The 23,666-nt window shown below is 46.8% G+C and overlaps 1 protein-coding gene across 1 annotated transcript in view; it reads right to left on the bottom strand.

Annotated features, from left to right (window-relative positions):
- vegfc (vascular endothelial growth factor c) overlaps nt 1-23,666 on the bottom strand; it is a 102,502-nt gene that overhangs the window by 2,812 nt on the left and 76,024 nt on the right. Inside the window, exon 6 of the mRNA XM_085458323.1 lies at nt 17,254-17,560. Within this exon, the coding sequence (XP_085314449.1) occupies nt 17,254-17,560 (307 nt within the window). The remainder of the gene's footprint in view (nt 1-17,253; nt 17,561-23,666) is intronic.

Genomic DNA, 23,666 nt, shown 5'->3' with positions numbered 1-23,666 from the left:
ATACGGCCTGAAAGTCCCGAGGTCAAAATGGGAGACACCCCAACGGGTGGTTGAGAATGACCGTGCTAAGATCCTATGGGATTTCCAGATACAGATGGACAAAATGGTGATGGTTAACCAATCAGATGGGGAGATATGTGACACACATAGTGGGTAAAATTAAATAACTGTATGGCATACTCAAAGTAACTAAATGAGCATGTCAACTTTTTTCTATTGACATGACATTTTTTCCTAATGTCAATAACAACCCATCCAATCCGCACATAACAAAATCAAACCATAGATGTCCATAAATTCAGATGCCCATAAATTATGTGTAATAATTAGAAATGACATAGGGAAAAGGTACTGAACACACAAAGAAAGGGAGGTGCAAAAAAGCACAGAAAATCATGGCACCGGCTGAAATTTATTATCAGAACTAAAATCAGCTGGTTCTGTCTAATGGCCTCCAAATAATGGCCTATAAAAATTGCCTCTTTACCAAGACACAAGAAACAGCTCATGATGGGTAAAATCAAGGCCATCTCTCAAGACCTTTTCAACCTTAGTTTTGCAAAGCATACTGATGGCAATGTTTACACAAGAATTTCTCTTTCCATAAAACTATTAAAAGAGCCATAATTCAGAAGTGGTAAGAACATCATTTTACTATAAACCGGCAACAACCAGGTACTCACTGCAAGATTTCAGACAAAGGGTTTAAAAGGAATTATCAGAAGAGTTGTCCAAGAACTAAGGATCACTTGTGGTGAGCAACATAAAATCCTGGAATCAGCAGGTACAATTGTTTCAAAGAAAACAATAAGTAATATGCTAGTTGCTATGGCCTGTATGCACGCTCACTATGCAAGGCTCCATTGCTAAAGAACAAAAGGGATGTGGAAGGGGGTTTAAATTTAGCTGAACAACATTTAGATAGGCCTGTGAAATACTGGGAGAATACAGTCTGGTAGGATGTGACCAAAGCTAAACTCTTTGGATGCCATAATACTCACCATGTTTGGAGTTCACAATATACTGCATATCTACAAATATACTTGGGCTCATACAGTCCCAATCAAAAGTTTAAGACCACTTGAAAAATGGCAAAAAAAAATATCATATTTTGCATGGTTGCATCTTAACAGTGTTTTAAGTAGAGCTTCTACATGCAACAAGAAGAAATGGGAGTGAGACAAAACATTTTTAACAACCCCCCCAAAACAGAAATCAAAGTTCCAAACATGACCTCAGTAATGAGTAGCTCCACCGTTATTGTTGATCTCTTCAAAAATTTGTTGCAGCATGCTTGATGCAAGCGTTTCCATGAGGTGAGTGGGGACATTTCTCCAAGTGGTGAAGACAGTCGCATGAAGGGCATTTACTGTCTGGAACTGTTGTCTATTTTTGCAAACTTCCATTGTCATCCATCCCCTAAGGTTCTCAATTGGATTTACATCAGGGGAACATGCAGAATGGTCCAAAGGAGTGATTATTCTCCTGGAAGAAGTCCCTTGTCCTGCAGGCATTGCTCTCTGCAACATCTGCAACATCAGCAGCTGTTTGATGCTCCTGCACCTCCTGAAGCTCTATTGTTCCACTGAAAGAGAAAACACCTCCACTGTGGTGTGTGGAAAACATCTCAGGTGGGATCTGCATGTCATGCCAGTAACACTGGAAACCATCAGTACCATCAAGGTTACATTTTTTTCTCATCAGAGAATAAAACTTTCTTTCACCTTTCAGTGTCCCATCTTTGGTGCTCTCTTGCAAAGTCCAAACGGTCAGTTCAGTGGCACATTTTTGCACAGATTCGACATTTTAAAGGTATGTGGTCCTAAACTTTTGATCAGCTGTTAATCAGCCTGTTTCAGTTTAAGCGTTGTTTTCAATAAATTGTATGCTCAAAAAAATGTTTTGTCGCACTCCCATTTCTTCTTGTTGCAGGTTAAGATCCAACCATACGATTTTTTTTTTTTGCCTTTTTTCAAGTGGTCTTAAACTTTTGATTGGGACTGTATATATCCCTGTACATATGTGTAATAAATGTTCTGTGTTCTGTGTCCCAGAAGCCTGCAAGTTCTCACTTCAGCCAACACGGCTTTAAGACAAACACTTTCCTGTATGTTAAAAAGGTCAAAGGTTACAAATAGTAGCCCAAACTACTCCCTTTAGAGTTACCAAATGATTTATAGCCAATGCCAGATTTACCAGAGCTTTCAACACAACAGAACAATGTGAATGTTTAAATTTCTTACTTTCCATCTTGATGCAATTAATCTTCTTTGAAATTATCTGGAGTTTTTTTTAGCCTAATAAGAAAAAAGTCAAATAATTGACTACTTAGCTATTTTGGAAATAAAAAAAATGTTCATTTCTCAGTCATAATTGGCAACAGAAAAAGAGCTTACATATCTTAAAATGATATGTCCTAGCTCATGTTTGGTTGACTATAACCTAAAACGTAGGCCTCATTGTCCAAACAGACAGACAAGCCTTGTAGCAAAGGAAGTTTAAGGAACAAACAATGATTTAATCCTTTATTATACATACTTTATCATTATAAATTCTGCAATCGCCCATGCTTTTTCAGCTGCACAGGGTCTCACGTGGTGAATGACAGAATATTTAGTTGCTGTTACTTAATACGACCAATAAAGCCCCTTGGAAAATCCACAGATGAGTTCAAATGGACAAGCATAATTTCTTTTAGACGCATGTTCATAGTTACATATGCATAATGATCAGATCCCAGACACTAGATTCCTACTGTTATGTTCTACTCATAAATCACACTCAGACAGGGTCACAGTGGGTTGAAAGTGGACCAGATGGAAGGATGTGTGTGTATGTGTGCACGTTTCCTCCTGTGCCATAGAGGAAATGGTTAACTGACAGCTAGGAGAAGTCATTAGCACACTAGGGTCTTGTGTTACACACCGTTGTACTGCAACAAACCCCTACATACTGGTGTGGGATCAGTGCCTTACACAGTGCCACTAACATCCTGAAGGTTTGAGTGTGTGCATTTATGTGTAGCTGTAGAGATCTTTTCCATGAAAGTGAAAAAAATGAATTGCAAAGTACATCATTAGTTAAAAAATACTTGGTACATACAGTAAATTTGCTAAAATGTTTATACTAGCATGCTTCACCTACCAAGTCAGTAAGGTAAGGAGTGAGGAGTCACAAAACACTGACCAGAAAATAGAAAAGAAAGCTTTTATTATTGCATGTAGAGGGCTGGCCATACACTGTACAGCATACACTACATTGTTAAGTTTCTAAACACAAACTTAACAATGTAGACATAGAAGAGCCACCTCCACAGGACAAGACTCAGTCCATCTTCATCTAAAGGACAAAGGTCACTCTTTCGAGGATGCCAATATTCACATTTTGGACAGAGAGGACAGATGAGTTTGAAAGAGGAGTGAAAGAAGCCATTTACGTCCACTGTGAACGACCATCTTCTCACCACATTCCCAAACCAGAAACCGTGGATGGACAGATCGATCCGCACTGCAGTAAACGCCAGGACCGCCTCCTACAACGCGGGTCTCGCCACTGGCGATATGAGCGCCTACAAAGCGGCCTCATACGGCGCGCGGCGCGCGGTGAGAGATGCCAAACGCCGGTACCGGGAACGTGTGGAGTCCCACTTCCACCAGGGCGACACACGGAGTATGTGGCATGGACTACGCACCATTACGGACTACAAAGCCAGGGACACTGCGCTGATCAACGCGGACTCTGCATTCACCAACGAGCTGAATCAGTTCTACGCCCGTTTCGAGGTTAGCCAGGCAGCTAATGCTATCTACCGCCTGACTACCGAGGACAGTGACGTCATCAGCGAGAGACCGGTGACCAGCATCGCGGAGCATGACGTCCGAGCGGCACTGAGGAGAGTGAACACAAGGAAAGCGGCGGGGCCAGACGGCATCACCGGCCGTCTGCTGCGCTGCTGTGCTGACCAGCTAGCAGGTGTGTTCACTTACATCTTCAACGAGTCCCTGGCGAAGTCTGTGGTCCCCACATGCTTCAAGAGATCCACCATCATTCCTGTGCCCAAGAACAGCAAACCCTCATCCCTGAACGATTACCGGCCAGTTGCACTGACCTCGGTAGTAATGAAGGTGTTTGAGAGGCTGCTGAAGAACATCATCTCCTCCTCCATCCCAGACACCACAGATCCGCTGCAGTTCGCCTACAGATCCAACAGATCCACAGAGGATGCCATCGCCCACGTCCTACACACCACTCTCAGCCATGTGGACAAGAAACAGGGTAACTATGTGCGAATGCTGTTTGTTGACTACAGTTCAGCGTTTAACACAATAGTGCCCTGCAGACTGTTCACAAAGCTCAGGGATCTGGGACTTAACAGCCGTCTGTGTGCATGGGTGTTGGACTTCCTCACTGGCAGAACTCAGGTGGTGAGGGTGGGCAGGTGCTTCTCCAACAGCATCACCATCAACACAGGAGCACCTCAGGGATGTGTCCTCTCGCCACTGCTCTACTCCCTCTACACTTCAGACTGTGTGGCCACCCATGGCTCCAACACCATTGTGAAGTTTGCTGACGACACAGTGGTGTTGGGTGCCATCTCCAACAACGATGAGACAGCCTACATGGATGAAGTGAAGAATCTGGCATCGTGGTGCCAGGACAACCACCTCCAGCTGAACGTCAGCAAGACCAAGGAGCTGGTGGTGGACTTCAGAAGGGGTCAGCACAGAGACTACAAGCCCATTATCATCAATGGAGCTCCAGTGGAGAGGGTGCAGTCCTTCAAGTATCTTGGTGTCCACATCTCCTCAGACCTGACATGGGCTGCCCACATTCAGGTCCAGACCAAAAAGGCTAGGCAGCGCCTGTATCACCTACGACAACTGAGGAAGTTCAGGGTCTCTCCAAAGATCCTCAGGATTTTCTATACAGGCGCTGTGGAGAGCATCCTCACACAGAACATGACATCGTGGTTTGGGAACAGCTGTGTGAAGGACCAAAAAGCTCTCCAGAGAGTGATCCGTACAGCAGAACGCTGCTGCAGGATTGCTCTCCCCCCGTTTCAGGACACCTACACCAGGAGATGCCGGACTAGAGCAGCGCAGATACTGAAGGACCCGTCCCATCCTGGCAACAAACTGTTCCATCTTCTGCAATCTGGTAGAAGGCTCCGCATCTTCCGGGCAAGGACAGAGAGACTCCTATCCCCAAGCCATCCGTTCCCTAAACACACACACCCGCCCTCTCACATCATCTATAATTGACTGAGTCAGGACTCTTCCAGACACTAAACCAAGGCACAATGTACATTTCAATTCCTTTAATTTTAAATATGTTTATATTGTCTATCCTGTAAAATAGTCAGATGTCTATTCATATTAATGTACAGAATTCACCTGCTTGCTGCTACTACTGCACATTCACCCAATGTATATACTACATATCTATATATATATATATATATATATATATACTACATATATATATATACTACATATATATATATATACTACATATATATATATATATATATTACAAAAAAAAAAAACACCCAGCACGCCCCTGCGGGTGGTTTATCCTTCAAGCTCGGGTCCTCTACCAGAGGCCTGGGAGCTTGAGGGTTCTGCGCAGTATCTTAGCTGTTCCCAGGACTGCGCTCTTCTGGACAGAGATCTCCGATGTTATTCCCGGGATCTGCTGGAGCCACTCGCCTAGCTTGGGAGTCACTGCACCTAGTGCTCCGATTACCACGGGGACCACCGTTACCTTCACCCTCCACATCCTCTCGAGCTCTTCTCTGAGCCCTTGGTATTTCTCCAGCTTCTCATGTTCCTTCTTCCTGATGTTGCTGTCATTCGGAACCGCTACATCGATCACTACGGCCGTCTTCTTCTGTTTGTCTACCACCACTATGTCCGGTTGGTTAGCCACCACCATTTTGTCCGTCTGTATCTGGAAGTCCCACAGGATCTTAGCTCGGTCATTCTCCACCACCCTTGGGGGCATCTCCCATTTTGACCTCGGGACTTCCAGGTTATACTCGGCACAGATGTTCCTGTACACTATGCCGGCCACTTGGTTATGGCGTTCCATGTATGCCTTGCCTGCTAGCATCTTGCACCCTGCTGTTATGTGCTGGATTGTCTCTGGGGCATCTTTACACAGCCTGCACCTGGGGTCTTGCCTGGTGTGATAGACCCCAGCCTCTATGGATCTTGTACTCAGAGCTTGTTCTTGTGCTGCCATGATTAGTGCCTCTGTGCTGTCTTTCAGTCCAGCTTTGTCCAGCCACTGGTAGGATTTCTGGATATCAGCCACCTCCTCTATCTGCCGGTGGTACATACCGTGCAGGGGCCTGTCCTTCCATGATGGTTCCTCGTCTCCCTCCTCTTTCTTGGGTTTCTGCTGCCTGAGGTATTCACTGAGCACTCGGTCAGTTGGGGCCATCTTCCCAATGAAGGCATGCCGGCTCGGACGTCGCCCGGATCAACAAGGTCCGCGTCAGGTGTTGAGGAACCAGGGCACCCTGACGAAAAGTGGGCTACTGGAACAAGAAGGCATCGGTGGGCAAGAGACGAAAACAGGGCGTTGTTGGAATGCTACTACGCAAGTAACCCCGGCGGAAGGGGCTACATGAATAGGATGAGGGACCTATGGATTCTTCGATACCCAACATCCACAATGACGGCGAAACAACTAGTAGCTCAGTGTTCCAACATTCGAAAGAAGGGACTGCTCTCACAGCTAGAGATTGACGAGGTACAACACAAATGCTACGGCAAGGAGGAGTCAGGACGCCAGGTCAGGGGGGCGATATCATCACCCCCACCCGAGATTGGGTACATAGCCCCAAGTGCGATAGGAGAAGGATCGTTGAGTGCGAGAGGAACTGACCTGAAAAATAGGATCATGGCCAAGCTTGAAACCTGGATCCCCCGTAGCCGGTTACCAAGATTACGTGAAGTACCCTCAGAAGGTCTGCTAGATGATGTTAATGCAGCACTACGGGCAATACCTACAACCACGATTACCGACACTAACAAGCTGATCTACAATACGGCAGCAGTGATCAGTGAGATGCTTGGCTACAAGTTGAACAGCGACAAGGGGCAGTACCCTCCATGGAGAAGGAGGCTAGAGGGCAAGATCAAAGTAGCACGGAGGGAGGTTAGCCAACTAACGGAGTTGCAGAAAGGTAAGACAAATAAGGTGCCTAAGAAATACAGCAAGCTGTCCATACCTGAGGCCTTGGAAACTGCCAAGCAAAGACTCACAGCCTTGGCCAGCCGCTAGAGAGATAGAAGGCAGGAGAATAAACCAGCTGTTCTCCACAGAACCAGCAAAGGTGTACTCTCAGTGGCAAGGGAACAATAAGAGAACAGCACCACCAAGGCTGGAGACGGAGCAATACTGGAAGAGCATATGGGAGAAGGATGCAACCCATAACGGCAATGCTCAGTGGCTAGAGGATCTGAGGGCAGACCACAGCGACCTCCCCGAACAGGGTCCAGTAACCATCACAGTGGCAGATATCCAAGAAAGGGTCTCCAGTATGAAGAGTTGGACAGCACCAGGGCCCGACATGGTTCACACCTACTGGCTGAAGAAGCTGACTGCACTCCACGAGCGTCTGGCAGCACAAATGAACCAGCTGCTAGTTAACGAGAGACACCCGGAATGGCTAACTGAAGGCCGGACGGTCCTGATCCCCAAGGACCCCAAGAAGGGACCGGTCCCCTCCAACTACCGACCAATAACCTGCCTCAGTACTACATGGAAGCTCCTGTCAGGCATCATATCAGCTAAGATGAACAGGCACATGGGTCAATACATGAGCGGGACACAGAAAGGAATTGGCAAGAATACCAGAGGCGCAAAACACCAGCTACTGGTAGACAGAACAATCAGCCGAGACTGCAAGACCAGACTGACCAACCTGTGCACTGCCTGGATTGATTACAAGAAGGCCTATGACTCAATGCCCCACAGCTGGATACTGGAATGCCTAGAATTGTACAAGATCAATGGGACCCTAAGAGCCTTCATCAGGAACTCAATGGGGATGTGGCGTACAACACTAGAGGCCAACTCCAAGCCCATAGCACAAGTCACCATCAAGTGCGGGATCTACCAAGGAGATGCTCTGTCCCCACTGCTGTTCTGCATAGGCCTGATCCCCCTCAGTGAGATCAAAGAGAGGGAAGGTAGTCAGAACTGAGGGGATTGAACTACCAGAAGGCAACATTGCAGACATAGAGGACAGTTACAAGTACTTGGGGATCCTGCAGGCGAATGGGAACCATGAAGAGGCCGCTAGAAAAGCTGCAACCACCAAGTACCTGCAGAGGGTCAGGCAAGTCCTGAGGAGTCAGCTGAATGGTAAGAACAAGATCCAGGCCATCAACACGTACGCCCTACCCGTGATCAGGTACCCTGCTGGGGTAATAGGCTGGCCAAAGGAGGAGATAGAAGCCACTGACATAAAGACAAGAAAGCTCCTTACCATGCATGGAGGGTTTCACCCCAAGTCCAGCACCCTGAGGCTGTACGCTAAGCGGAAGGAAGGGGGCCGGGGACTGGTGAGTGTCAGCACCACAGTCCAGGATGAGACAACGAACATCCAAGAATACATTGGGAAGATGGCCCCAACTGACCGAGTGCTCAGTGAATACCTCAGGCAGCAGAAACCCAAGAAAGAGGAGGGAGACGAGGAACCATCATGGAAGGACAGGCCCCTGCACGGTATGTACCACCGGCAGATAGAGGAGGTGGCTGATATCCAGAAATCCTACCAGTGGCTGGACAAAGCTGGACTGAAAGACAGCACAGAGGCACTAATCATGGCAGCACAAGAACAAGCTCTGAGCACAAGATCCATAGAGGCTGGGGTCTATCACACCAGGCAAGACCCCAGGTGCAGGCTGTGTAAAGATGCCCCAGAGACAATCCAGCACATAACAGCAGGGTGCAAGATGCTAGCAGGCAAGGCATACATGGAACGCCATAACCAAGTGGCCGGCATAGTGTACAGGAACATCTGTGCCGAGTATAACCTGGAAGTCCCGAGGTCAAAATGGGAGATGCCCCCAAGGGTGGTGGAGAATGACCGAGCTAAGATCCTGTGGGACTTCCAGATACAGACGGACAAAATGGTGGTGGCTAACCAACCGGACATAGTGGTGGTAGACAAACAGAAGAAGACGGCCGTAGTGATCGATGTAGCGGTTCCGAATGACAGCAACATCAGGAAGAAGGAACACGAGAAGCTGGAGAAATACCAAGGGCTCAGAGAAGAGCTCGAGAGGATGTGGAGGGTGAAGGTAACGGTGGTCCCCGTGGTAATCGGAGCACTAGGTGCGGTGACTCCCAAGCTAGGCGAGTGGCTCCAGCAGATCCCGGGAATAACATCGGAGATCTCTGTCCAGAAGAGCGCAGTCCTGGGAACAGCTAAGATACTGCGCAGGACCCTCAAGCTCCCAGGCCTCTGGTAGAGGACCCGAGCTTGAAGGATAAACCACCCGCAGGGGCGTGCTGGGTGTTTGTTTTTTGTTTATATATATATATATATATATATATATATATATATATATATATATATATATATATATATATATATATATAATGTTTTTCCTCTACACCCCCCCCCCCCCCCAATTTTTTTGCACATGTCGAGGAGCGTGTCAGGCTACATTTCACTGTGTGTTATACTTGTATAACTGTCATGAATCGCCGTGCGGCAGGCAGGAGTAGGACCCAAAATGCAGGACTCACAGGCACGAGGGAATGAACTCAAAACTCAGCTTTATTCGCTGGCAGAACAAATATACAAACTAAACTAAACTGGGAAACCACAAACTAAGAACTCACAGAGAGACACAGGGAGATCCACACACGGCATGAGGGACGACGTCACGCTGAACAGAGGGAGACGCAGACAGAAATACACAGAGGGTTAACGAGGGGAGTGGGAACACACGGGGAACACAGGTGACACTGATAATCATAACGAGACAGGGCGGGGTGAACTGAACACTGACGGGAGAGGTGAAACAGGAAGTACAGAGGAGAGAGAGCACGAGTAGAACACCAACGTAACGGGCAGGGGAGACACGGAATAAACACGAAAGGGGACGAGGGCTCATAAATACATAGAGGGCACACAGGGGGAAGAGAGAGCACGGGGAGAACTTAGACATAATGGGCAGGGGAAGCATGGAATAAAACATAAGGAGAGACGAGGGCTCACAGATACACAGAGGGGCACACAGGGAGACATGAAGGGCAAGGGATCAAAACTAGAAGCCATAGAATAAATCACACACAAGTACAATAATACGAAAATCACAAAGAACTAAAAACGCTGGGTCAGGAGACCCAGGACCGTGACAGTACCCCCCCCTCAAGGGCTGGCTCCAGACAGCCCAAACACAGAAAAACAAAACCAAACAGAAAACAACCCAGGGCGGGCGGCGGGGGCCCAGGACGGAGGGCTCGGAACAGAAAACAAAAGAAGAGCACAGCAAACACCGGAGCCCAAGAAAATAACTCAAACACAGAGCAGTTCAGGGGGCCGACCATGCGCAAGGCAACGGCGGAGACGTGGAAACAGTTCAGGAGGCCGGCCGTGCGCAAGGCAACGGCGGAGACGTGGAAACAGTTCAGGAGGCCGGCCGTGCGCAAGGCAACGGCGGCGGTGAAGGAGACGACGGAGCAGTTCAGGAGGCCGACCGCGCGGGAGGCGGCGGCGACGATGACAGCGCTGGTCCGGGGGCCGACCGTGCGGAAGGCGACGGCGGCCACTCAGGCGAAGGCGGTCCGGGGGCCGGCCGTGCGGAAGGCGACGGCGGCCACTCAGGCGATGACGGCGCAGTTCAGGGGGCTGGCCGCGCGGAAGGCAGCGGCGGCGGCTCTCCAGTGTCAGGCGTACTGGCCGAGGCCCGGTGGGCACAGGACCAGTCGAGACGGGACCAGTCAAGGCGGGACCAGGCGAAGCACAGGCTGAGGAGGCCGCTGCGGCAGACGAAGGCTCTGAGGCCGCTGCGGCAGACGAAGGCTCTGAGGCCGCTGCGGCAGACGAAGGCTCTGAGGAGGCTGCGGCAGACGAAGGCTCTGAGGCCGCTGCGGCAGACGAAGGCTCTGAGGAGGCTGCGGCAGACGAAGGCTCGGAGGCCGGACCAGGCGGAGCTGCAGAGGCTGAGGCCGGGCCAGGCGGAGCTGCAGAGGCTGATGCCGGGCCAGGCGGAGCTGCAGAGGCTGAGGCCGGGCCAGGCGGAGCTGCAGCACAGGCGGATGTAGCCGGGCCAGGCGATGACGAGGCGGTCGCAGATGGCGGCTGGACAGGCTCCTCGGGCCCTCCAGCTGATGCGGCGTGAGGCTGAACGGGCCCCTCGGACCCTCCAGCGGAGACAGGAGGCTGAACGGGCCCCTCGGACCCTCCAGCGGAGACAGGAGGCTGAACGGGCCCCTCGGACCCTCCAGCGGAGACAGGAGGCTGAACGGGCCCCTCGGACCCTCCAGCGGAGACGGGAGGCTGAACGGGCCCCTCGGACCCTCCAGCGGAGACGGGAGGCTGAACGGGCCCCTCGGACCCTCCAGCGGAGACGGGAGGCTGAACGGGCCCCTCGGACCCTCCAGCGGAGACGGGAGGCTGAACGGGCCCCTCGGACCCTCCAGCGGAGACGGGAGGCTGAACGGGCCCCTCGGACCCTCCAGCGGAGACGGGAGGCTGAACGGGCCCCTCGGACCCTCCAGCGGAGACAGGGAGGTGCTGGCCGGGCTCACTGGAACCCCCAGCGGACGAGGTAGATGGCGGCGTGGGAGCCGCGGAGTCCTGGATGAGCTCATCCGAGCTTCCAGCAGGAGCCGATGTAGAGCCAGAGAGGATTGGGACCCCGGGCTCAATGTTAAGCTGGCTAGAAAACTGCACTGCTACGGGGAACTGGGCCAAAGGTTCAGGTGCGAGCTGAGCTGCTGGACACACGGGGACCTGAGCTGCTGGACACACGGGGACCTGAGCTGCTGGACACACGGGGACCTGAGCTGCTGGACACACGGGGACCTGAGCTGCTAACGGTGGAGAAGTAAATGACTGCACAGGGGACTGAACTGATGTCTGTAGTAACGGTGGTGGTGAGAGTGGAGTAGGTGGTGGAGTTAATGACTTCATAGGGGAATGAACTAGAGGTAGTGACGGTTGTGGTGCTGGTGGTTGAGTGGGTGACTGTGCTAAAGGAGGCTGCACTGGGGAAAGCAGGGCTGCAGGAGGCTGCACTGGGGACACTGGAGGCTGCACTGGGGAAAGCAGGGCTGCAGGAGGCTGCACTGGGGACACTGGAGACTGCACTGGGGACACTGGAGACTGCACTGGGGACACTGGAGACTGCACTGGGGGTGGCTGCGAGGGAGCTAACTGAGCTGTGAAGGGCTGCGAGGGAGCTAACTGAGCTGTCGATAAGGCTGATGATTCCTCTACCAACTGAGCTATTGACTGGGCTAAGGATTGAAATAAGGTTTGTAGTAAGTCAGGCTGTGGATGTGACTGTGCTATGGGAAGCGAGGCTGAATGTGGTGGAGGTGGCGACTGAGCTTCGGGCCGGGCGGCTAACAGAGCATCGGGCCGGGCGGCTAACAGAGCTTCGGGCCGGGGGGCTAACAGGGCAGGAAACACAGGACACTGAGCTACAGGTGGCTGCTGAGCAGGTGACACTGGAGACTGAGCTACAGACGGCTGCTGAGCAGGGGACTGAGCTGAAAGCGGACGGGCAGCTGACTGAATAAACATAGCTCCAGAATAAACAGTTCCAGATGAGACAGTCTTAACTCCTGGGTCCGAAGGAGCATCAGAAGCACAGTCTTTTGAACCAAAGTGGAAACGATCGCTCTCAAAATAAATACTGTCATTTTCTGGAACAGGAGGAACAGAAGATCTAGAGTTCATGAAGCCGACGTTAGCGGCCTTGGGGGAAACGGTACGTTTATCCCTCGACACAGAAGGCGAATGTAGGGGGACTTTGTCACTCACCCTAGGCGGTTGGTCGAGAAGAGTCCCAGGCTCCTGCTGTGAAGTGGAAACGCTGGGTGAGTCGGGCGGCACGATAATAATCCCTAACATCTTGTAGAAGGCTTGTGCAGGCGTGAGCTGATTGCTTGCAGGCTCGTAGTAATCCTCCCGGGACCGGCTGGAGCGTTTTCTGCGAGACCTGGGCGTCCGCGGAGAGGAAGCAGGTGAGTGGACCGAAGGGTAAGCAGCTAGTGAGGAGCGGCAGCACGGAGGCCCTCCAAGCGCTAGCCGAGTCCCGTCAAAACGGGAGCTGCGCTTCCACGGTGAGTCCGCCGGATCCATTACTGGTGACGTCGTACTGTCATGAATCGCCGTGCGGCAGGCAGGAGTAGGACCCAAAATGCAGGACTCACAGGCACGAGGGAATGAACTCAAAACTCAGCTTTATTCGCTGGCAGAACAAATATACAAACTAAACTAAACTGGGAAACCACAAACTAAGAACTCACAGAGAGACACAGGGAGATCCACACACGGCATGAGGGACGACGTCACGCTGAACAGAGGGAGACGCAGACAGAAATACACAGAGGGTTAACGAGGGGAGTGGGAACACACGGGGAACACAGGTGACACTGATAATCATAACGAGACAGGGCGGGGTGAACTGAACACTGACGGGAGAGGTGAAACAGGAAGTACAGAGGAGAGAGAGCACGAGTAGAACACCAACGTAACGGGCAGGGGAGACACGGAATAAACACGAAAGGGGACGAGGGCTCATAAATACATAGAGGGCACACAGGGGGAAGAGAGAGCACGGGGAGAACTTAGACATAATGGGCAGGGGAAGCATGGAATAAAACATAAGGAGAGACGAGGGCTCACAGATACACAGAGGGGCACACAGGGAGACATGAAGGGCAAGGGATCAAAACTAGAAGCCATAGAATAAATCACACACAAGTACAATAATACGAAAATCACAAAGAACTAAAAACGCTGGGTCAGGAGACCCAGGACCGTGACAATAACTATGCATGTGACAAATAAAGAACCTTGACCTTGACCTTTGGTGGTTTACAACACCAGCTTTCTGCCATCTATCCAGTTTTGAGATCCTTCCCAAATGCCTTAACGCCCACTCACATCCTGGGCCATCTGACCTCAGGAAATCACATGATAGGGTGGGGCTAGGTTTCACAATGAGCTCACCTGAAACCTTGGCTGACTGTGACCTACACCCGTTTTCACACCTTGGCTCATGTGATTAGGTAGAGGATCATTAGGGGGTCCTTTTGTCCCTCTCAGGGGGATTATCCCACAGGGCTTAAATCTGGGACTCCCCATCATTTGACCCTAGAACTGAAGAAGCTTCTCGGATGAGAGGTGAAACGTCTTCAAGCAACTTAAAGAAGTCCAGACGGTTTTCTTTCCAAGCTCCTCAGACAACAGGGTAACACAGCTGGGCCTAATCTGACATAACAAGACAGGGAAGAAGCAATACACTAACACAGGATACAGCTCTATCAAAATAAAACAGGAAACATGAGACAGAGGGTAAGACGCAAACTTTACACTGTGATCAGTGAAGAACAGACATGAGAACACAACTAACTTGACATGACACATGGAACACAGGGGAGGCACAGTAACAAAACTAACAAATATAACCGGGGCATAACTAAGGAACCTCGAAATACAAATGACCGTACCAAAAATGATACCAAATCAAAGATAATTCAAAATCAGAAACTGTCATAAACACTGGGTCCCCAGACTCAGGACCATGACACAGCCACTATAAAACTTGTGATTTTATAAAATATGATGCAATGCTGTCGATTAAATCAAGTATTAAGTGCTTAAAATAAACTCAATCTAAACATCTGCAACAGTAATATTAATCCATATAACACTGATGGTAACACCTTGCTGCAAAATAATAAAGATAGAAAATAAGTACTTTTACTTTTGATCATTTATGGAAAATAAATTTATTGTAGCCATTATCTAACTCTCTGTGAATAGTACTCATGGTCATTGATCAATGGTCATATTAATAATAATGAAAGTGAGCTTGAAACTCATTGTTAGCTAGTGATCTGATCCTAGTTTTAGTCATTGTGCATCTGGACCATGTATAAATCCAGGCATTTTTCCTACTGAAAATGCAAATGATTTTTTGTGATTTGGCACTATATAAATAAAACTGAATCAAATTGAACTGAAAACACTGCATCCAGAACAACAAAAACAACTTTCTAGGAAACCCTTCCCTAGTTTATTGACCATGAATCAAAACTAATAAACTGATGTTTTCTTTGAAGTTATTTTGGTCCCTGTTGGTTTCTTCTTCAGTGTGCATCACCCGTCCCTGAAGCAATAAATCATTCCAACTTATACTGCTACCTCAAGCCTCGACCATAGGTACAATATCCTATTTTTGGACATCTGTGTTTGGTTTATGCCTCATGTAAAAGAGCTTTCTGTCATACTGTTAGGTTGTCTGAACATAAATCTTGTCCAAATGTATATAAAGTCTCTGAATGTTGATCTAGGAAAACCTGTAGGCTTATATTAACTTTACAAACCTTTCCAAAATGATCTATTTTCTATCTATTTTTGAATATTTTGCATCTGGTGATCTCTTTTAGTCAAATCTGTCATGATCCTGGGTCTTTTGACCCAGCATTTTGAGTTTTAGTTTATGTTTAAGCCCTTCAGGTTTTCTAAGTTAATTTTTCATCATGCCTAGGTTGTTATAGTTCTTTGTTATTAGATTCCCCTTGTGTCTTCCACCCATGTTAAGTCTCCCTTGCCCTTCATGTGTTTCATGTCTGTGTCTTACGTTGTCTAGTTCAGGTTGTCATGTCAGCGTCTTATGTTTCCTGTTTTATTTTGAAGAGGTCTGGTGTTCCTGTGTTCCACTGTGACGTCGTTATGTTCATGTGTGTCAGCCATGTGTTCCCACTTCTCTCATTAGCCTCCTGTGTGTATTTAGTCTGTGCGTTCTCATTCAGTCTTTGTCGGATCGTCTGTGTTGTTCCCATGCCAAGTCCTGCGTTCAGGTTTTCATATATATATATGCCCGCCCAGCAGTCCTCCCTGTGTTCCAGAGGCTCAGGAGAGTTCAGTCCACAACCATCATCTCCACCATTACTACTGCATGCATTTCAGTCTATAGCTCAGTCATTAGTTCTGTTAGCAGCCCAGTCCATAGTTCATTTTCCTGTGTTTCCGTTAGCTCAGCCATCTCCCCAGTGTTCAGCTCCGTCATTTGTTCCACCACCCGCTCAGCCTTCTGTTCAGCCAGTGGTCTCTGCCCCTACTGGTCCTGCATCTGCGTCAGCTGGAGGGCCCGAGGAGCCTGTCTAGCCACCTGCAAGGCCCGAGGAGCCCGTCCAGCTACCTGCCACGCCACCTGCGGCTCCGTCGCCTGGTCCAGCTTCTGCACCGCCTGGTCCAGCTTCTGCACCTCGGAATCGCCAACCACTTTCCGGGCCACCAGCTGGACGTCGCTGCCGTCCGCACGGTCGGCTGCCAGAACTGTTTCCACACCGCTGCCATCCGCACGGTCGGCTGCCAGAACTGTTTAGACTCTGGTGCTGCTGTCCTCCGGGTTGGCCCACTGAACTGAGCTTTGGACTGTCCCCTGTGCTTCTGGTGGACATTTTGTTTTGGACTTTGTTTGGACTTTAGTCTGTGCGTTCTCATTCAGTCTTTGTCGGGTCGTCTGTGTTGTTCCCATGCCAAGTCCTGCGTTCAGGTTTTCATATATATATGCTCATCATCATTGCCATGTTTAGAGTTTTGTTTGTTTTTCTGTTTGCCAGGGTTTTTCATAGTTCGTGCTTCCTTTCTAGTTTACCCAGTTTAGGTTATTGCTTAGTTTGCATTGTTTTTGCCCTTTTATTTTGTACTTTTCTGTCTGCCTTAATAAACAGCTAATCATCAGTTAAGTTTGAGTTTTAGAATGTCTGTACCTGGGTCCACTCTTCACACTCCACGCAGTTTGCCTCGGCAAACTGTGACAAAATCTATGCGTCTAAAACTTTAAAAGACGTTGATTTAACGTGGCTGATAACAGTCTTTGGTGTATCTAATCGGTTATGTATAAGCTTAGATTTAATATTCACGCTGTTGATTGAAGACAAGGTTCTATCTATTCCAATCCCATTATTCTTGCCAACAATGTTATTTTAAATGAGTAAACGGCAGATGGAAGGTAGTGAACTTCTGACATCTTTCCTTACCTGCATGTGGCTTGGTGGAACCTCCTTCCTTTCAGGAAGCACTTATTTGGCGACTCATTGCATTCACAGGAGCACTTTGTCTTGTTGAGAGGCTGATGTCTTGGGCATGTCTTGCTGCATGTGCACTGACAGGTCTCCTTGTTGAATACATGGCAGGATAGGCTAGGTGGCAAGTTGCAAACACACTGGCAGGTATTGCGATTCAAGTGATGGTTAGGACCACAGTCTTGAGTTTGGTGGCACACACACTGACAACTTTCCACGTCCAGTTTCTTATTGGGGCCACATAAATCTGCTGAGAATATGTCTGTAGAGTTGGAAGAAAGAGAGACACTGATGAAGTTGGTTACTTAAACTTAGCATGAACTACATAGATCAGCACAAACTGATGGCCAAACATTCTACTTCAGGATTTTCTGGTACAGAGCAGAATTACTTTCTCACACAGATCCAGGTAGAATAGAATAGATTGAATAGAATTTTTTTTCCATTAATAGATTTCCATTAAATACACTGCAGGGTCCTGGCCTGACGAGGTAGCTCTTCTGTGTTGTGCCATCCGCTTCGCCAGAGGTTGTTTGGTTTCCCCGCTGTATAAATCCTGGCAATCCTCCTGGCAATTAACAGTGTACACTATATTACTCTGTTTGTGTCGGGGGACCCGATCCTTGGGGTGGACCAATTTTTGGCGCAGCGTGCTTTGGGGTTTAAAAGCCACAGAGACCTGGTGTTTAGAAAAAATGCGTCTCAACTGTTCCGATACTCCTGACACATACGGGATCACTACAGATTTTCTCTTAGGCAACGGTTGTCCATTTTTACAAGAAAAGGGAAAAGCCATCTCTGAATCGAGGAGGGGGCTTAAGGGTACATCTTTCTAGTGATGGGATTTCCGGCTCTTTTTAGAGAACCAGCTCTTTCGGCTCCGAACCGGCTCTTGAGGTTGTTTTGTTGCTTTAATTAATTTATTATTAACAATAATATAAAAATATGGAAAAGGAATTACTGATGTAAAAAAAAGTGGTTTTATTTATATATGCTTAAATATAAATATATGCAGTGGCCCGTAGAGACAAAGCACGTACAAACTCCAAAACACATTTCTAGCGTTAACTGAACTTCCAAAACAGAGCTACTATACAATTGAAAGCATATGTATATTGTTTGTGTATTTATACACAAGCACTCATATATATATTCAAATGATTTTAAAAAAAAAAGTTAATTTACCTGTTACTACCACACACCAAATCCGGTCGTTGGTACTTGCTGGCTTGTGTAGCCACTAGGTAACAAAAGCTCAACACTGCGCTCTAGCATCCTGGAGCACTTCTGTTGTCTTTTGTACATGTTTTGGAGTTTTTACGTGTTTTGACTCTAGGGTACCGTAAATATACTTTTATTTATTCACTCCACATAAAATGTAATAAAGAAATCATATAATACAAAAACCAACTATTCACATTTCAGCTTTTAAATATTTAAATTTTCAGCTTTTTCCTTTTACAAATTTAAAGTGAAACAACACAAAACACTGCAAACCACAACACAATTAAATAGAAATTACAATATGAAAACAAAAAGAAGATGCACATTCTCTGTCATATGGGCCTGCATGAATAAACTTTCTGAATCCTTTATCATCTACAACTGAAAATAGTTGTGGATGATTACTATACCTTTATAATGTGACGTTGTTGTCCCTGGCTCTCTTTCTCTCTCTCTCTCCCTCCCGCTCTGTTCCTGTGCTACTGCCAGTGTAACTACTGCCCCTCCCCCCTTTTCCCACCGACACATCACTATTCCTCACCCATACAAATCATTGAATTCAGATGTTCTAATCACTTACATGGCCACAGGTGCATAAAATCAAGCACCTAGGCATGTAGACTGCTTCTACAAACATCTTTGAAAGAATGGATCGCTCTCAGGAGCTCAGTGAATTCATGAGTTGTTTCGTGATAAGATGCCACCAGCAACATAAGTCCAGTCGTAAAACTTCTTTGCTACAAAACATTTCAGTCAATTGTTAGTGGTATTATAGCAAAGTGGAAGCAACTGCGAACAACAGCAACTCAGCCATGATGTGATAGGTTCGTTAAAATCACAGAGCGGGATGCCAAGGGGCTGGCCAATTTTCTTACACCAAATCATAACAGACCTCCAAACTTCATATGGCCTTCAAATTAGTTATAGAACAGTGCACTGAAAACTTCATGGAATGGGTTTCCATGGCCATGAAGCTGCATCTAACTCTTACCCAATGCAATGCAAAGCATCGGCTGCATGGCATGAAGCATGGCGACACCGTACTCTAGAGCAGTGTAGTGATGGATCACGCTTCCTTGTCTGGTTATCCAATGGATGAGTCTGGGTGTGGTAGTTGTTAGGTTTAATGTATGTGTTGTAGGTTTCCATTTAAAAAGCTAGAATGCTTCTGTTTGCTCTCTATGTAACCCACACATATGAGTACGTGGATTATTATACCTTTCTAATGTGACGTTGTTGTCCCTGGCTCTCTTTCTCTCTCTCCCTCCCGCTCTGTTCCTGTGCTACTGCGAGTTTAACTACCGCCCCTCCCCCCTCTTCCCAGCGCAAAGCACAAGGCTCGCATGCAGAGTGAAGCGGAAAAAAAGTGCGAGAGGGAGGGTGAGAGAAAGAAAGAAAAAAAAACAACAACCCACGGCTCGCGATGAGGAGCTGGCTTGCGTCGTTCACGTCAAAGGTCCCGCTCTAAGAGCCATTCCGTTCGCGACCAACACATCACTACATCTTTCGCCATCTTACAATGCTGTGATTGCAGCCATTCTCCAACTCTCTGTGAATGGTACTCATGGCCATTGATCAGTGGTCTTTGATCAATGGTCATGAGAATTTGCATAATGATGAAGGAACTGACTTCCCAGCCCATTGTTCCTTCAGTGGGCTGGTTTCAGTCATAATGCAAATGCACTGTTTACAAGGTTGGATGAAACCTGCAGTCAGCTGAGACTGAAGAAGTCACTTGGATGAGTGACGAAACGTTTCTCCCACTGAAAACGCTACGTTCAGATGAACAGAATCAACTTTTGGAGATTTACTTACCTGGATGATTGAGCATGCATCAAATAATAAATTGTGTTTAATGATGACTTAAATGTGATATATATGCAAAAAAAAAAAAAAGAAGAAAGAAGACAAAAACTATCAAATCAGAAATGGGACAGAAGCTTTTACATCACATGGGACAACACAGTGAAGAGCAACTACCTGAACTGTGCTCCCATCGAGGTCGATTATTTTGTTAATAGTATTACATGTCATTGCGTATGACTCTGAATACTGTGACACCTCTTAAAAAAATCAAAAGTACTTGACTCTCTAGTATAACTCTCAAACATGCCCCTTAAAGCAGATGAACTATAAGCTAGAGAGGAAAGGGTGTCTCACTAATTTAGAAAATCTTCATTTAACCTGGAAAATGAGTTTGCTACTCCACAAGAAAAAAAGCTGCAGTAATTAAACCATTGCTTAAAAACCATCTAAGCTAATTATAGGTCAACATATAGACTCTAAAACAGCTAACTCATTATCTGCAGAAAAGTGGTTAATTTGCAGTTTCAGTAAGGTTTCAGTACTCATCACAGTACAGAGACAGCGTTAGTGAAAGTTACAAATGATCTGTTTATGGCCTCTATGAACTCATCTCTGTGCTTCACCTGACCTCAGTGCAGTGTTCTATACTGCTGACCATAATATTTTATTACAAAGATTAGAGCATACACTAGGAATTAAAGGTACTGAGCTGCAGTGGTTTGAATCACATCTATCCTAATAGACTCCAATTTGTTCATGTAAATGGTGAGTCCTCCTCACAGACTGAAGTTAATTATTTAACAAATTTAACATTCTGCTCCTCACATACAAGGTCTTAAAACAATCAGGCCCTTAACCTTGTACCATACCATCCTATTAGAGCACTTTACTATACAGTATAAAGCACCTTGAGATGACTGTTGTTGTGATTTAGCACCAGAGATGGGCAGTAATGCGTTACTGTAATCTGATTACTTTTTTCAAGTAACGCGTAAAGTAAGGGATTACTATTGCAAAAACGGTAATTAGATTACCGTTACTTTCCCGTAGGAACGCTGCGTTACTGCGTTACTAAAACCGTGATTTTTTTGCGAGAATGTCTCATGACAGTGACGTAAGCGAGTGCGACGTTGGTGACAACAGCTGTGTGCAGCTCAACAATGGATCACATATCGATTGTGGGAGAGAGTATGAGCGTGCAGCGTTTAAAGCGCGGAAGTACTGACCTTACTTTGAGTTTGATTCCATAAAAAGTGACAAAAAATATTAGCGTCTGCTGTGCGTGGGAAGAAAACTTCTTTTTACAGCGAAAAAAAGCCCTAAACAAGAACAAAGTGCGCAACGACGTAATGGGAAATTCACAGAGAAACTTGCGGATTCTTCAACTGACCGCTGCGCACACCTGCACCAGGGCAAACCACTCTGCACACATACATAAAAAAAGACATCCTCATTATTATGAGTGAATAGTGTTATCATGTAAGGTTACTCTGAATTTCCTCTAATAGTTTTATCTAATCTAATTGAATCTCTCTACTCTAACCTTAAATACCAACAATAATATTTCACAGCCCAAAGGCTTCATTATAGTCATTAGATTTCTAAACAAGGCTACAATACAGTCAACTCACAATAACTTACATGACATGAAAGAGGTTGTATAGGAATTTTGGTGTTGTAGTTTACCTGCACTATAAAGCCTAGCTTTCTGCCATGAACCTGGCTGCAGATGAAAATGAAACTTGTCTTTTCGATTCTAGAACTTTGCAACTGGTCTCATAGAAACTGCTAATTTGTCCTTTTTTCAGTTTATTGACTTTGTTGAATTTTTTGGTCTCAGTTGAATTTGCTTGTGTTGTTGTACATGTAGTGTTTTGTCAGTGACACCACTTTTGTAATTTTGCTCCGTACCCTGTGTCCAATTATTATGTGATTAAAATACATGCTTTCAATAGGTATTTTCAAAAGTACTGCATGAACTGTTTAGATATTACAGCTGTATTTACATATTGTTCCCATTTTTAAAGGTTCAACAGTCACTGCACAACATATTGTAAGGATTGTTATTGATGCTTGGATGAAAATCTATTTCACTTATTGTTTGGCTGAAGTCTACAACCCTGTGCCATCACAAATGCAGTATCTCCTCCATTGAGACACTGCCAGGCCTTTGCAGTCTGCCATAGTGTCAAGTACTACCCAGTGGGGTCCAAACCCTTTTCTAGGTCTCCGCAAAATAAACTGGACAAGCTGAGAGCCAGGATTACAACACAATGAGAAATAAGAGAGCTCTAATTTTCACTGAGACCTGGCTTTCAGAAAAAGTTCCAAGACTGCCGTTCAGATACAAATTCACTCCGTAACTTAAGTACATGCCACACAGAAACAACTATTGTCACGGCTGTGGCAGCAGTCGTGTGGTGTAGTGAAGGAAGGACCCAAACTGCTGGCACTGGCTGTGATGCGAGTAAGCTTTATTGCAGAAGGTGAACACAACAAAAGCAAGGGCAAAACTAAAACATAACCTAAACTGGGAACAGCTAAAGAACAAACCTAAAATCATACAAACACGGGATGAAGAGCAGAAATGGCACAGAGGATGTTGGGCAGAGAGACACAGAAATTACACTAGGCTACACAGACGACTTGGCTGAGGTGTCCTGTGGGAGCAACACCAGAGCTGGTGATACCACAAAGTAAGCAAACTGATCAGGAAGACTTTATTGTTGGCTGCAAACTGGAAACCTTTGGAGATGTTTCCAAAGGTTCTGGCTCTGTTTCCTCAAGGACAGATTATTTTAGATCATGTTCAATAGTTTTTTACAATATATTTATCATATCTTCATCATATATATATCGTACATATATCATATATATATGTTATATATCATATAACACTTTTGTTATTGTGACGAAAGAATTTCCCAAATATTTGATAAATGAATTATTTTCTATCTCATCTTAAAGTCCTGGCAGAGTATCTCAACGGGGGAGATACGCATTTATGATAGCACAGGGTTGTAGACTTCAGTCAAACAATGAATGAAAAAGATTTTCATCCAAGAATCGTGGCTCAGGGGGTTGGGAAGCGTATCTGTAACCGGAAGGTCGCCGGTTCGATCCCTGGGCTTTCTGTCCTGGTCGTTGTGTCCTTGGGCAAGACACTTTACTCTACTGGTGTTGGCCAGAGGGGCCGATGGCGCAATATGGCAGCCTCGCCTCTGTCAGTCTGTCCCAGGGCAGCTGTGGCTACAACTGTAGCTTCCTCCACCAGTGTATGAATGCGAGAGTGAATGAATAGTGGCATTGTAAAGTGCTTTGGGTGCCTTGAAAAGCGC

This window comes from Copadichromis virginalis, linkage group LG6 (assembly GCF_057382275.1).
Source record: "Copadichromis virginalis isolate Kocher_CV1m ecotype Utaka linkage group LG6, C_Virginalis_male_GT1.1, whole genome shotgun sequence".
Lineage (NCBI taxonomy): Eukaryota > Metazoa > Chordata > Actinopteri > Cichliformes > Cichlidae > Copadichromis > Copadichromis virginalis.
The sequence above is the reverse complement of the archived record's forward strand: the minus strand, read 5'-3'. Positions and strand labels throughout refer to the sequence as shown.